Raw genomic sequence first — 11,562 nt, 5'->3', positions numbered from 1 at the left:
GTTGTGTCCCCTGTGCCGTATTCCCTACGAATTTTTACCCAGAGGGTCTCTAGCTGTCCATGCTGTTGGCTTTGCTGGGGTCCTGCCCAGTGCACCATAAATCATGAACCTTTTGTCTTTGGTACCTTATACATAATAGAAACTGCATGATATTACGCCAGTATACATGACACTTAAAAGGTGTGTTTATGGAGTACCCCTGCTAAAACTTGCAGCAGTTTCAGAAAAGAAAAATGTGAATTTGTTGCTCACATCCATGTGCTCAGGAAGAGCAGGGTCTGATAGTAAGGAGAGGGGGAAGGAGTTGTAGAGGGCCAAGGGGCTACCTGAGGCCCCAGACTTATTTTCCTTGTTGTAGCAGTGGGAAGGGGAGCAAGTCAAGGCAAACTTCCAATGATTAATTTATGCCTGGGAAACTTCGTAATTTTTCTGTTTATAGAAAACAATTATTGTGGGGGCTGTCTTTTATATCAGGGTTGACTTTATTAATAAAAAATAAGGCTTTTTTGGTACCCTGAGACTTTGGGGGGGTGCAGGAAGCGTCATTATTGGCTCCCTTTAGGAGTAATTATTGTAATATTTACGGTCTTAAAACTTTAGTTCTTAGCGAGGCCCCAGTAGAATGGGAGGAAGAATAGAAGTAAAGAATTCTAAATTCAGTGATGTAAGTTTACTTTTGACAAAAGGAAAATAGCAGAATCTCCATGCAGCCTGACATGCATGCAGTTTATCTCTTTCAAATCATGTTTTAGGCTTGATCTGTAGAATATTTTTTTTTGCTTCTGCCTAGTCGGAACAGGATGTGAACTTTCTCTGGTACGATGCTTTTACATAAGTACAGAGGGGTAGAGTTTCAGGCGCACTTCTGAAGGGAAATCTGCCTCCATTATAATGAATAAGCTGAACCAGTGTTGTCAGTCAAAGAAATGTGGAAGTAGTTAAGCCCTTGCCCTTGTATAGCAGGCTCTTTTAAAACTTAATATGTTATTAAGCAGCCTATTAAATGTTTAAGGAATTAAAGCCCTCCAACTACTGGCTTGTAAGCAAGTACATTCTATAAGAGTGAATGTAGTGTAAGCTTGTCAGTGTTGGACTTGCAGAATTTCCTATCAGAAAAGTATGGGTAAGTGTTGTTATAAGTATTACTTGCATACGTAATGTTTAGGACCATCTGAAATTGAAACTCTGTTTTTGGACATGAGGAGTGCAGACAAGTGCAGCTTTGAGCTCTAACTTGGTGTTCTACAAAGCATTCTGAGTTGCAAGGTTACCCCAAAACAAACAGAAGTTCACTGTTGGTTCTACAGGAAAGGGGAATCTAGCTGTGGGCTGGGAGCCTGCAGCCAGGTTCCCATAGCAACAGCCACAGCTCTTTGCCAGTACTGTTTTCAAAATGGGAGGGGGGGAAAAGGCAGCAGAGGGAGGTTATTTGTGGGGCTCCCCAGCTAGTGCTGAAGGTTGGGGTCAGTGAATTGGAGCCCCCAATTTGTTGTTACCTCAGGTGGGGAGGGGAGAGGGGGGGTCATGTTCCAATAATGCTGTCCCATCCTTCAGGGGGTCTGAAAAATCCCCAGACTGAACTCCCTCTGTTTTCCCCTCCCCCCGCCCTTTTCTGAAAACAGCAACAGGCTGACAGACAGTACAGACGCAAGTTAGAGAAGACGCTACATTTGAAGTGTCTTTTGTACCTTGTACAATGAGGGGTCAGATTTTAAACTCAGTCAGCCATTTTTAAGCTGTTTGGTCATGGCTATTGACTGCTTTCTGTGGCCAGATTGGGTGAAAATTGTCACTTCTGTCTGCACCCAAATGGTGAAGCCAATTTGTCTGAATTTGTAGTAAACAAGCTGGGATGACTGACCTGATGGATGTAAAGGGGTTTGGGTTGGATTGTTACCAAGTTACTGTTTCATATTGGTGGAAATCTCTTTAGCACTTAAGCATTCCAGAAAAGTGTTCTTGCCTCCTGGTGAGTCAGATATTCATGAGTAGGAATGTTAACTGAAAGCTTAGTGGCTCTCCAGGATTTGCATCCTTTGGTTCTTTATCTTGTGTGCTATCTGTGCAGCAGAACCTGACTTCTCTCTAGAAAGTCTCAAGTCTAGTCTTTTTTCTGATAACAGTAAGAAGCGGAACCCCCTGTTCCCTTTGAGCTCAGGGACTGTTCATATGAATCTTGGCTTCTGTTTGGGTAGGAGGGTGGGAAAGAAGGTAAGATGATCCACACAGCAGATTATCCTCTACTAAAATCGCTAGTTTTGGGAGATGGTGAGAGCCTCACTGTCTGCAGTATAGGATAGAATGCGTTACTGTAATTCGGTGCTTGCAGCTCTTAAGACGAGAGCATTCACAGAGATCCAAAGTTCATTTTAGAATTTGCAGAAGGAAAGAAATAGGTTGCATGCAGCTTCTGGGCCTGTGACTATACATTCTTTTTATATTAAGAGATTACTGCAGAGTGTTCAGTTGATGCGTTGGACAGACATCTTATTGCGAGGGATCAGTTAATGCTACTCTGACAAAACAGTTTTAATATTGGAACAGGTGTCAGCATGTGTGGCACTTTTTTTTCCCCCAGTTCTTCAGAAAGTGATGGGGGGAAAGCTCTGGCTTCTTGGTAAGCCAGGATTGGGGATCCATATTACTGAGCTGGCAAGAAGTAGTACACATTTGTAGGAAATACATATCCAGCAACTTCTGCCCACACACTTCCACATCTTAACAGAAGCATTTCTAATATTGTGCAGGCTTATACTTCAGTGAATTACCACTGCAGTGAAGTAGATCCAGAAATTATCCCAGTAGAATGTTCTGTTCCAGAGCCTATACAGTCCTCTGGAAACAGTCCGCAGAAGGTAAGTGTTCACTTTGGAGACTCGTATTCAATATCTCAATTTGCAGGGAAGGGTATCTGGTAATCTGGAGACTTGGTTCCACATATAACACTGAACCAGTCTCGGTTCAGTGTGCCTCAGTTTTCAATGCCCAAGAGATGGGTGTTAACTGTCTCCGATATCAGAATGCTCTGTTTCAGTTGTAAACCATACAAGATGGACTTGCGTACATAAATCAGCATTCTTTAGTTTAGTAAACATAACTTTGTTTAGCCACTAGACTTAATGTCCTAGGAATAATTTACAAAATGCAAGTGCAACTTTCTCTTTAAAAAAAAAAAAATAATAATAATAATAATGCCCTGAATTCTCTCTGTCCTAGCATTTGTAGAGACTACATTTTGGGCAGCCTTGCATATTGCTTTTCACTTCAGTTTGTAAGAAGTGTTTTAGTCTCAAATATTCTAAACAATTGAAAGAACTGTTGCCTTCATTTGTGGGATTTAAGCTGTTTTCTGAGCTTTTTTTTGTTGGCAATAGGATCAAAATAAAATATGAAGATCTGCTTGATCCAAAATGAAACGTTCTAGTCTGTGATGGTTCAGTTGTAGAACAGGCTGCAGAGGGAATTATGTCTTCAGATAGTGCTGTAAATTCACTTCCTGAGAGATGCAAAAGCAATTCACAAAGTTATTTTAGTATTTGCAGGTGGAAAGAACGCAACTGCCATGCATATAATACCTGGATGTTTGACTGTAAATTCTGTTTACTGCAGTGTGTTCAGTAAAGGCTGACAGTTGACTGTAATCCTGAACATTTTGTGTCAGGGTTCAGTATGCAATCTGTAGAAATAACTAGCAGTGAAATAAATAAGAAGATATTGTTGGAGACATTCCTGAAAATGCATATTTCAGAAGTCTGTGGACCGAAGCATCCAAACAATGATATCCTGTCTGTTTAACTCGGAGAACCGGCTGAGAAACACTCTTGTATCACAAGAAGACTACTTCAAGGTATGGAATAAAATTTTAGCAATGCTGATTAGCTTAATTTTTTTTCAGCTGCTAGAAACAAATGTAAAAAGCTTTGGAAATGATCAAAGAGAGATATTTTTGACCTTTTTAGATTGCATTGTGTTGGAGTTGACTGAAGCGCATTTCCCTGAAATGCTTAAGGTGATTACACTGGATGTGGGAGGTGCCTTGCAGCATGTGTAGGCCTAGCTGAATTATTTTTAATCTAGCCAGCTCTGGTGTCATTAGCAGTGAAAAAGGTGGTAAAGAGACTATACACACTTCCCTGGCCCCTGACTACATATTTGGGTTGCTAGTCCATCTGAAAGTCTGAGTTACTGTATTCTCACTGTTGGTATTGGTAAGCAAGATTTAAAGATAATATGGGTATGTCTAGATGTGCTGCTCTATCACTTTCAGTTGTGATGTAGAAATACCCTTAATATAACTGTTAGTTGCTTTTCTTTAGGGATCTTTCATGTTGTATCCCTTTCCTGTGTACCATAACTGACTTTGGTATTACTCCTGGCTTTGGCTTATGGCACTGGTATTACTATGCTATTTAGATACCACCTAGAATAAATACTGCCGAAAATTCAAATAGGCTGCACTTTTTAAAAAAATCTTATACTCCCTTAGCTAGAAAATGATTATTCTAAATATGCAATAGATTTGAGTTCTAATAGCAGCTTTTTCTAGTTGTACTTTGGTGGTAGCATGTATTTGGAATAAACCGCCTTGTGAAACTGGTTATGAATATCACTTAATTTTTTTTCCTTTCAGCTCAAATATCTGGATAGTGATGCATGGTCACATGTATCTATTGTTTGGGAAAACTAGAGACTTTTTTTTTTCTCCCCTTTTTAATTACGTACTTTGCTTATCTGTTTTTAAATTCTTTAATTGAGCATTCAGTCAGAAGATAAATATCAATTTCCTGAAGTTTTGTATAAGGTCCTTTTCAGCTTTCCTTAGAAACTCTTGACCAGACACTTCCTGTGTAAATGCTTGCTTCAGTCGTGTTGAATTTTAAGCAGTCTTTTTTTTTTTTTAAGGAGCAAAATCTTAAAATACTGTTTCGTGAAACACATTACTTTATTCTGCTAAATTTTGTATAGAATTATTTTACTACTTTAAGAGACTTGAAAATATATATTTATTTACTTTTTTTTTTTCATTCTTCTCCTGCTTTATCTTTACAGGAGAAGAAAGCTCATCACTTCAGAAGAACTAGGGCAGTGCTTAAAAGTGTTTGACCAGTGAACCTGAAGACTTAGTGCCTGTACTTCATTATTTTGGGATGTTAATGAAAACTGAAGATCAATATAGCAATCTGCTGTAAAATAATTATGTAACCTTATTGAAAAAGTTACTTCAAGTTGAAGTTAATATTTGCATGTTATCTGTTCCTAGGTTCTTTGTTCTTAATTGTAGGACTTAACAAATGTCTTCAATTTTTAGAAGTTTTCCAGGTTTTACTACTTGGGTTTGCATGTGTTTTCACTTGATGCTAGTGTGTTTAAAATTTTAATGAGGTTGTATGCGAAGATAGTTCTTCATTTACTTGGTAAATGCATAGATTTTCTTCTGAGTTTCAAGTTAGAGTTGGTTTGCTGTGTTTTAGTTACTGAATTGCACTTAGTTTCAAGTTACTGTTGGCACTTCATTTTTCTTAACTTTTTGGATGTTTAAGTTGTTTTATTTTCACCAATTTTAGTTCTTGAAATTTACAAGTTGAATAGAAATTTGCCCAAGAGGTAGAGGTTTAAAACTATATATTCTTAATCAGTGGAACAGAAGACATCAAGTTACAGCTCCAATTGAAGCCCTTTTAAATCTGTACCCAGTTGCATTGTTGGTTCTATGTAATCCAATCAAAGGATTACATTTTATTAGTTAGAAGTTTATGAACCTGGAATCTGAACATTGTTATCCAGTTGGGGGTAGGGAGGGGGGCTAATTAAGATCATTCTAAAATTCTTAAATTGAATTTAAGGAAAATCTAAGGACATAACTAGCTATACTAACTACCCAGTGAGTTACACTTTTTTACTGAGCAAATTTTAGACAAAATTGTGGGAGAAACATTTTTCTTTAAAATATGATGCTTTTGTTTTTTCCCAAATGTCATACAGTATTTGTTAATCAAAGTATCTATAAGGAAATATCTTTATTATAATTATGTAGATTTTAGTCTTGTATTAAGAAACCTGGACAATAAATTTTTATTTTTGACTTGGCTTCCTAAACTTCATAGTATGGAGATGCTAACTACAGCAGTGCACCAGGTGATGCAAATACCTTTACTAATCAGAATGTTAAACAAAAATATAGGCAGTCCTCAGACTTTACAACACAATTGATTCCTGAACACCATGTCTTAAGTCAAAACATTTGTAACTGGGAACCAGTTTTCTCATAAGAAACAATGTTATAAATGGGGGGATTGGTTCCTGAGCCAAGGCCCGATACCCTATTTTCACTAAAGATACCCTGGAATTTTGTACTTCATCAATTATAGATGAGTAATATAGGTACATTAATGTATTTATATTGTAAATAGCAATCATTGATTTGGGAGGACTTCTTTGAGGTGACTTTGCTGGACTCTCTGAATGGCTTTTGGTTGGACTTTTTGAAGAGTTCTTGGCTGGGGTCTTCTAAGGAGTCTTGTCTGTTTTTCTTAAAGAAAGTGTCCAAGGAAGTTTGGACAGATGTTCTCCAGGGCGATGAGCAACTCAGCGAACTTGTTCACTGGCGTGGCATCGCATTGGATCAAGCATTGTAAAGTCAAAACTGATGTCATAAAGTTGAAACAGTGTCAGTTTAGAAACGTTGCAAGTGTGAAGCATTGTAAGTCGAGGACTGCCTGTATGGCTAAAATTTTAAATATCTAAAAACAAATAGCAGCTAAAGGTCACTCTGAAAACTCTAATTTAGTGTGCATAATTGGCTCAACAGCTGTCAGTACAGCCAGACCCAGAGTGATTGGTGTTGCTCTAAAGTCACTTTTTTAAGACCACTACAGAAATACTAGCTTGTAAAAGGAAATGGTGGCAGCCAACACTGCTGGGGGCAGTGAAGCTTGAAGTGGGGAAGGGAACTTGAGAGCCTAGAGTCCTGAGATGGTATCTGTATCCATATCCATATGCCTATGGTACTTTTCAAAGAAGTATGCCAAAAACTATTCCACTAAGCTTCCCTGTGGCAGTTTGAGAGGAAAACACCTATGGATATCAGAGGGCAGATTATTCAGGCTTTGAAAAACTTCATGCATTGCATTGACTACATGCATCAGTATTTGAAAAGGGTAAATGGTACGACACTAGGCTGGTTAGACAGATGTGTGTTCCAAGCAGTGCACTAGAAAGACTGTCCCAGATTGGTAGATGAAAGGTTATATGCTACCATAATTCATGTCACTTGATATGCTTTTATGAAAAACAGTTGTTAACTTTTAGCTTTCAGTCAAGTGACAAGTATGGCTGTTAAAAGAAAATTACCTGGTTAGGTGGTGCTTGTTTAAGTTATGTGCAGATAGTCACGTAACCAAGCACAATGAATATGGGTCATAATTCTCCATATTTTGGAATTCAGGCATCACTGGAGGATTTGAATATGTGATCCCAAGAGGATTCTGGGACTTAAATCCTGAAATGGTCCTTCCATGTATAAACTGGGGCATATATGTAGGAGGTGGCTGAGGAGCCTTAGCTCTGCCTGTGAAATTAGAACATGACTGAAGTGCTCTCTCCAGCTTTGGTGTCCATTTCCTAATAGATGCTGAAAATATGGAAGTGATGCAACAATGATTTCAGTCCGGAAAACATTGCGGGAAGATTGGCCTTGAGCTTTACCTATTTCACTTCTTCAGAAGAAGAGTCAAAGGTTACTTGATTATAGTCTACACCTCAATATGGGGGGGGGAAAAAAATGTCTGGTTAAGGCAGTACTTTGATGAAACAAAGATGTGTCTGGATCCAGAGGATGGAAGTGGAAATGAGACAAGCAATGTGAAAGTAAGGAAACATTGAAATAAACCACTTGATGGCATGATGAATTTCTTCTGTCAATACTTGGATATGGAATTGTATATTGCATTTTCTAATGAATTGGAAGTAAAAATAGAAAAATGCTGCCTTTTCCACCAATGACTAGGGAATTGGGATCTCGGCATGTACAGTTCACATTCCAAAGTGCCTTTTAGTTGGCAGCACTTTCGTTCCACAAGGTAAAGAGAGAGAATATATAGATATGTATTGTGTGCCGGAGGACTGGAAAAGGGCCAGTGTGGTTCCCATTTTCAAAAACAGGAGTAAGGATAACCTAGGAAACTGTAGGCCTGTTAGTCTTACCTGGGGCCCAGGGAAGCTTTTTGAGAATTATCCTGGCATATGTCTGAGAGGCCAGTAGGGGAGACTGCTTAGGGGCAACTAACGTGGGTTCGTTAGAGGCAGGTCCTGTCAGACCAACCTGGTGGCTTTCTGTGACCAAGTCACCAAGTCCCTGGATGCGGGTGTTGTTTATAGTCTTTCTGGACTTTAGGAAAGCCTTTGACACTGTCTCTCACCCTATTCTCATTTAAAAAAAACAAAACAAAAAACAAACCTAGGAGCCATGGTATTAATGCCTACACAGTCAGATAGGTCACTAACTGGCTAGAGGGCTGCACCCAGAGAGTGGTGGTGGATGGGTCTCATTTGACCTGGAGGGATGTGGGCAGTGGGGTTCCACAGGGCTCAGTCCTTGGGCCTGCACTATTCAACATCTTCATCAGTGACTTGGATGAGGGGGTAAAAAGCACCCTGTTCAAATTTGCAGATGACACTAAGATGTGGGGAGAAGTAGGCAAGCTAGAAGGAAGGAATAGGCTGCAATTGGATCTGGACAGGCTACAGGGGTGGGTGGATGAGAACAGGATGGGTTTCAACATTGACAAGTGCAAGGTGATGCACCTGGGGAAGAAGAACCAGCACTGTACCTACAGGCTGGGGAACTCCCTTCTCCTCAGTGCAGAGGCAGAGAAAAATCTTGGGAGTCATTATTGGGCTGACAGTGTGGGGATGCAGTCAGGAAGGTCAACTACACCCTGTCATGCATTCACAGATGAATCTCAAGCAGGTCCAAGGAGGTGATCCTCCCCCTCTATGCGGCACTGATCAGCCACAGCTGGAGTACTGCATCTGGTTCTGGGCGCCACACTGAGGGATGTGGACAACATGGAGAGGGCCCAGAGGAGGGCCACTCGCATGATCAGGAGGCAGCAGGGCTGGCCCTATGGGGAGAGGCTGTGGGACTTGAACCTGTTAAGCCTCCACAAGAGAAGGCTGAGGGGGATCTAGTGGCTGTTTCACAAACTAGTCAGGGGGGACCATTAGGCCATGGGAGAGTCCTGTTTCCCCCAAGCACTACCAGGAGTGACAAGAAATAAGTCACAAGCTGGCAGAGAGTAGATTCAGGCTAGGTATCAGGAGGTGCTACTTCATTGTCAGGGCAGCTAGAATCTGGAACCAACTTCCAAGAGAAGTGATGGCTCTTACCCTGGGGGTCTTCAAAAGGAGGCTGGATGAATACCTGCCCAGGGTTGTTTGACTAGTACTCTTGCCTGCCACAACAGGGGGGTCAAACTTGATGATCTGCTCAGGTCCCTTCTGACCCTGCCAACTATGAAACTATATGCATCAGTTAAATTGGCTAATTGGTTGTTTAGGGGAGTTTTGCCTCAGCTTTGACTTAGCCTTCCTGCAGTCTAAGTTTGCTGAGTGAAAGGAGGCAGAAGAGGTGTTTTCTAGGAGGTACCAGCAGATTTTAGAAGGTAGCAGGAGAGCCAATGTTGGCTAGAAAACCTTATAGTGTCAAAGCCACACTACTACCAGTTTTTTTTCTTCTTACCTGCATCTGGGCAGGCTCTGTCTAAAGTGGGGATCAGCTATGTCCACCCAGGTCTTGGTTTGACTTTGAGAACTATAACCTGCATGTTCTTTTTGGAGAAGATGAACATCTTGCTGGGGTCATTTGACCCCAGTATTCTTTCCTGCCATGGCAGGGGGTCAGACTAGATGATCTGCTCAGGTCCCTTCCAACCCTACAAACTATGAAACTAGGAAGCCAGGTGGGAAGACTGCTTGCAGAGGTGAATCCTGGTAAATTACCTTAGAACCCAGGGAAGGAGGCTGCAGGAGGAAGTGGTTGGCTGGATGTGAGGATGTCATTGACTAGGGCTGAGTACAGATGGTCAAAAAGCATGAGGCTCAATCTATTCAAACTAGGTAGCTTCCTCCTAAGCTGCATAGGTTGAGCTGATCAATTGAACTACCATTTACTTTTTAACTGGGAGGGGAAGTGGGGACTTCTGCAGTGACCCAGGCCAGTAGGTGTGGGGTGCTAGAGCACATTTCCCAGCCTGTTGGCTATTGCTAGCCCAGCCAAGTGCCCTCAGACCCTGCTGTCCCCCCACAGGGCGTTAAGCCTCCTGTCAGCATGCTGATCCACACTGGGGCAGCCTCCCCCTTGGGAGGTGTTCCCCAGCCCTGGCAGCCCTGGGAAGCTGAGGGGAACCCCCACTTGCTTCCCAGCTGATGATTGCTTCCTTCAGCCACTGCGACAGGAGGGAGAAGTTGTCCAAGCCAGGTGCCTGCCCCTTCAGCCCAGCATGGGGGCACCAAGAAGTCCCTGTATTGGTGTGCTTTACCCCACCCCAGCTCAGGGTCCCCCAGCCTGGGGCAATTCTTCCCCTCCCCATACCCAACCCCTTGCCTTTGTTGCTAGAGTCTCAGGGATAGCTCGGAGTGGAGAGAAGTTCTGCCCCCCTTTTATTCATTCTGCCTCGCTCACAGCAGCTGAGGCAAAATGGGCTGTGGAGGAGCAGAAGAATTTCCCTCCCTTCCTTAAAACTGTCTGAGACTGGCAGGGGCTGAGGCAAGCAGCGCTGCAGGTTTGGGAGGGGAAGAGTTCCCCTCAGCTTCCTGAGGCTGCCACAAGCTGGGGGGGGAAGCCCCCTAACATAGCAATGGGCATCTGGGAATGGGGGAGGGGGAGCCTCTTCCCCCCCACCCCATCCCTGGTCCCTATGGGCTGATGGACACAGGCAGGAAATAGGCTAAGGAGCAGGGGGGTGAAGCAGTCCCTGTTTCACAGGGTCAGGTAGCAATAGCCTTGGGCTGTAAAACATGCTGGGGGACTGTGAATTAACTTGAACCAGGAAGGGATCTGGGACAGAATTTCCACAAACCAGTTTGGCCTAAATTGGTTTGACCTAAACAGTCAGCCAGGTCTGAAGGCTCATGTAGGTTCTTGGACAGAGTGTGGGACCCCCATGTAACCCAGGAGGTGCATAGCCCCACCAGGGGGGACGCCTTGTTGGACCTAGTGCTGGCCATGGGTGATGACCTGGTGAGGGGGCTGCGGGTGCTCGACCAGCTGGGCGACAGTGATCATCGCCTACTGGAATTCACCGTCCAGCGCAAGGTGGCAAAGGCCTGCAGTAAGGCAGCAGCCCTAGATTTTAGGAGGGCAAACTTCAATGAGCTAAGGAGGATAGTTGGAGAAGCGCTGAGGTCCCAGAGGGGAGGGGAGCCAGGTGTCCAAGGATAGTGGTTGCTCCTTAAGGAGACAATCCTCCAAGCCCAAAGGAAGGTAATCCCAATGAGGATCAAAGGGAGCAGGAGAGCACACAAGCCTCCATGGCTCACCAAAAGCATCCGGGAATGTCTCCT

The 11,562-nt window shown here is 42.6% G+C and overlaps 1 protein-coding gene and 1 long non-coding RNA gene across 3 annotated transcripts in view; both read left to right on the top strand.

Moving 5' to 3' along the window:
* DAZL (deleted in azoospermia like) overlaps positions 1-6,087 on the top strand; it is a 30,640-nt gene extending 24,553 nt beyond the window's left edge. The window contains exons 9-11 of one of the 2 annotated variants that reach the window (XM_019535681.1): positions 2,748-2,855; positions 3,752-3,847; positions 5,050-6,087. In XM_019535681.1, the coding sequence (XP_019391226.1) occupies positions 2,748-2,855; positions 3,752-3,847; positions 5,050-5,103 (258 nt within the window). In that variant the 3' untranslated portion in view covers positions 5,104-6,087. Of the gene's footprint in view, positions 1-2,747; positions 2,856-3,748; positions 3,848-5,049 lie in introns of both variants that reach the window. The other variant, XM_019535671.1, reaches the window with a different exon arrangement.
* A 126-nt stretch (positions 6,088-6,213) lies between these two features.
* The window catches only part of LOC109310495, a 7,472-nt gene continuing 2,123 nt past the window's right edge, over positions 6,214-11,562 (top strand). The window contains exons 1-2 of the long non-coding RNA XR_002101215.1: positions 6,214-6,224; positions 7,328-7,334. This is a non-coding gene — a long non-coding RNA (uncharacterized LOC109310495). The remainder of the gene's footprint in view (positions 6,225-7,327; positions 7,335-11,562) is intronic.

The sequence above is a fragment of the Crocodylus porosus genome, unplaced genomic scaffold, assembly GCF_001723895.1.
Source record: "Crocodylus porosus isolate Cpor-Errol unplaced genomic scaffold, CroPor_comp1, whole genome shotgun sequence".
Classification (NCBI taxonomy): domain Eukaryota; kingdom Metazoa; phylum Chordata; order Crocodylia; family Crocodylidae; genus Crocodylus; species Crocodylus porosus.
The sequence above is the reverse complement of the archived record's forward strand: the minus strand, read 5'-3'. Positions and strand labels throughout refer to the sequence as shown.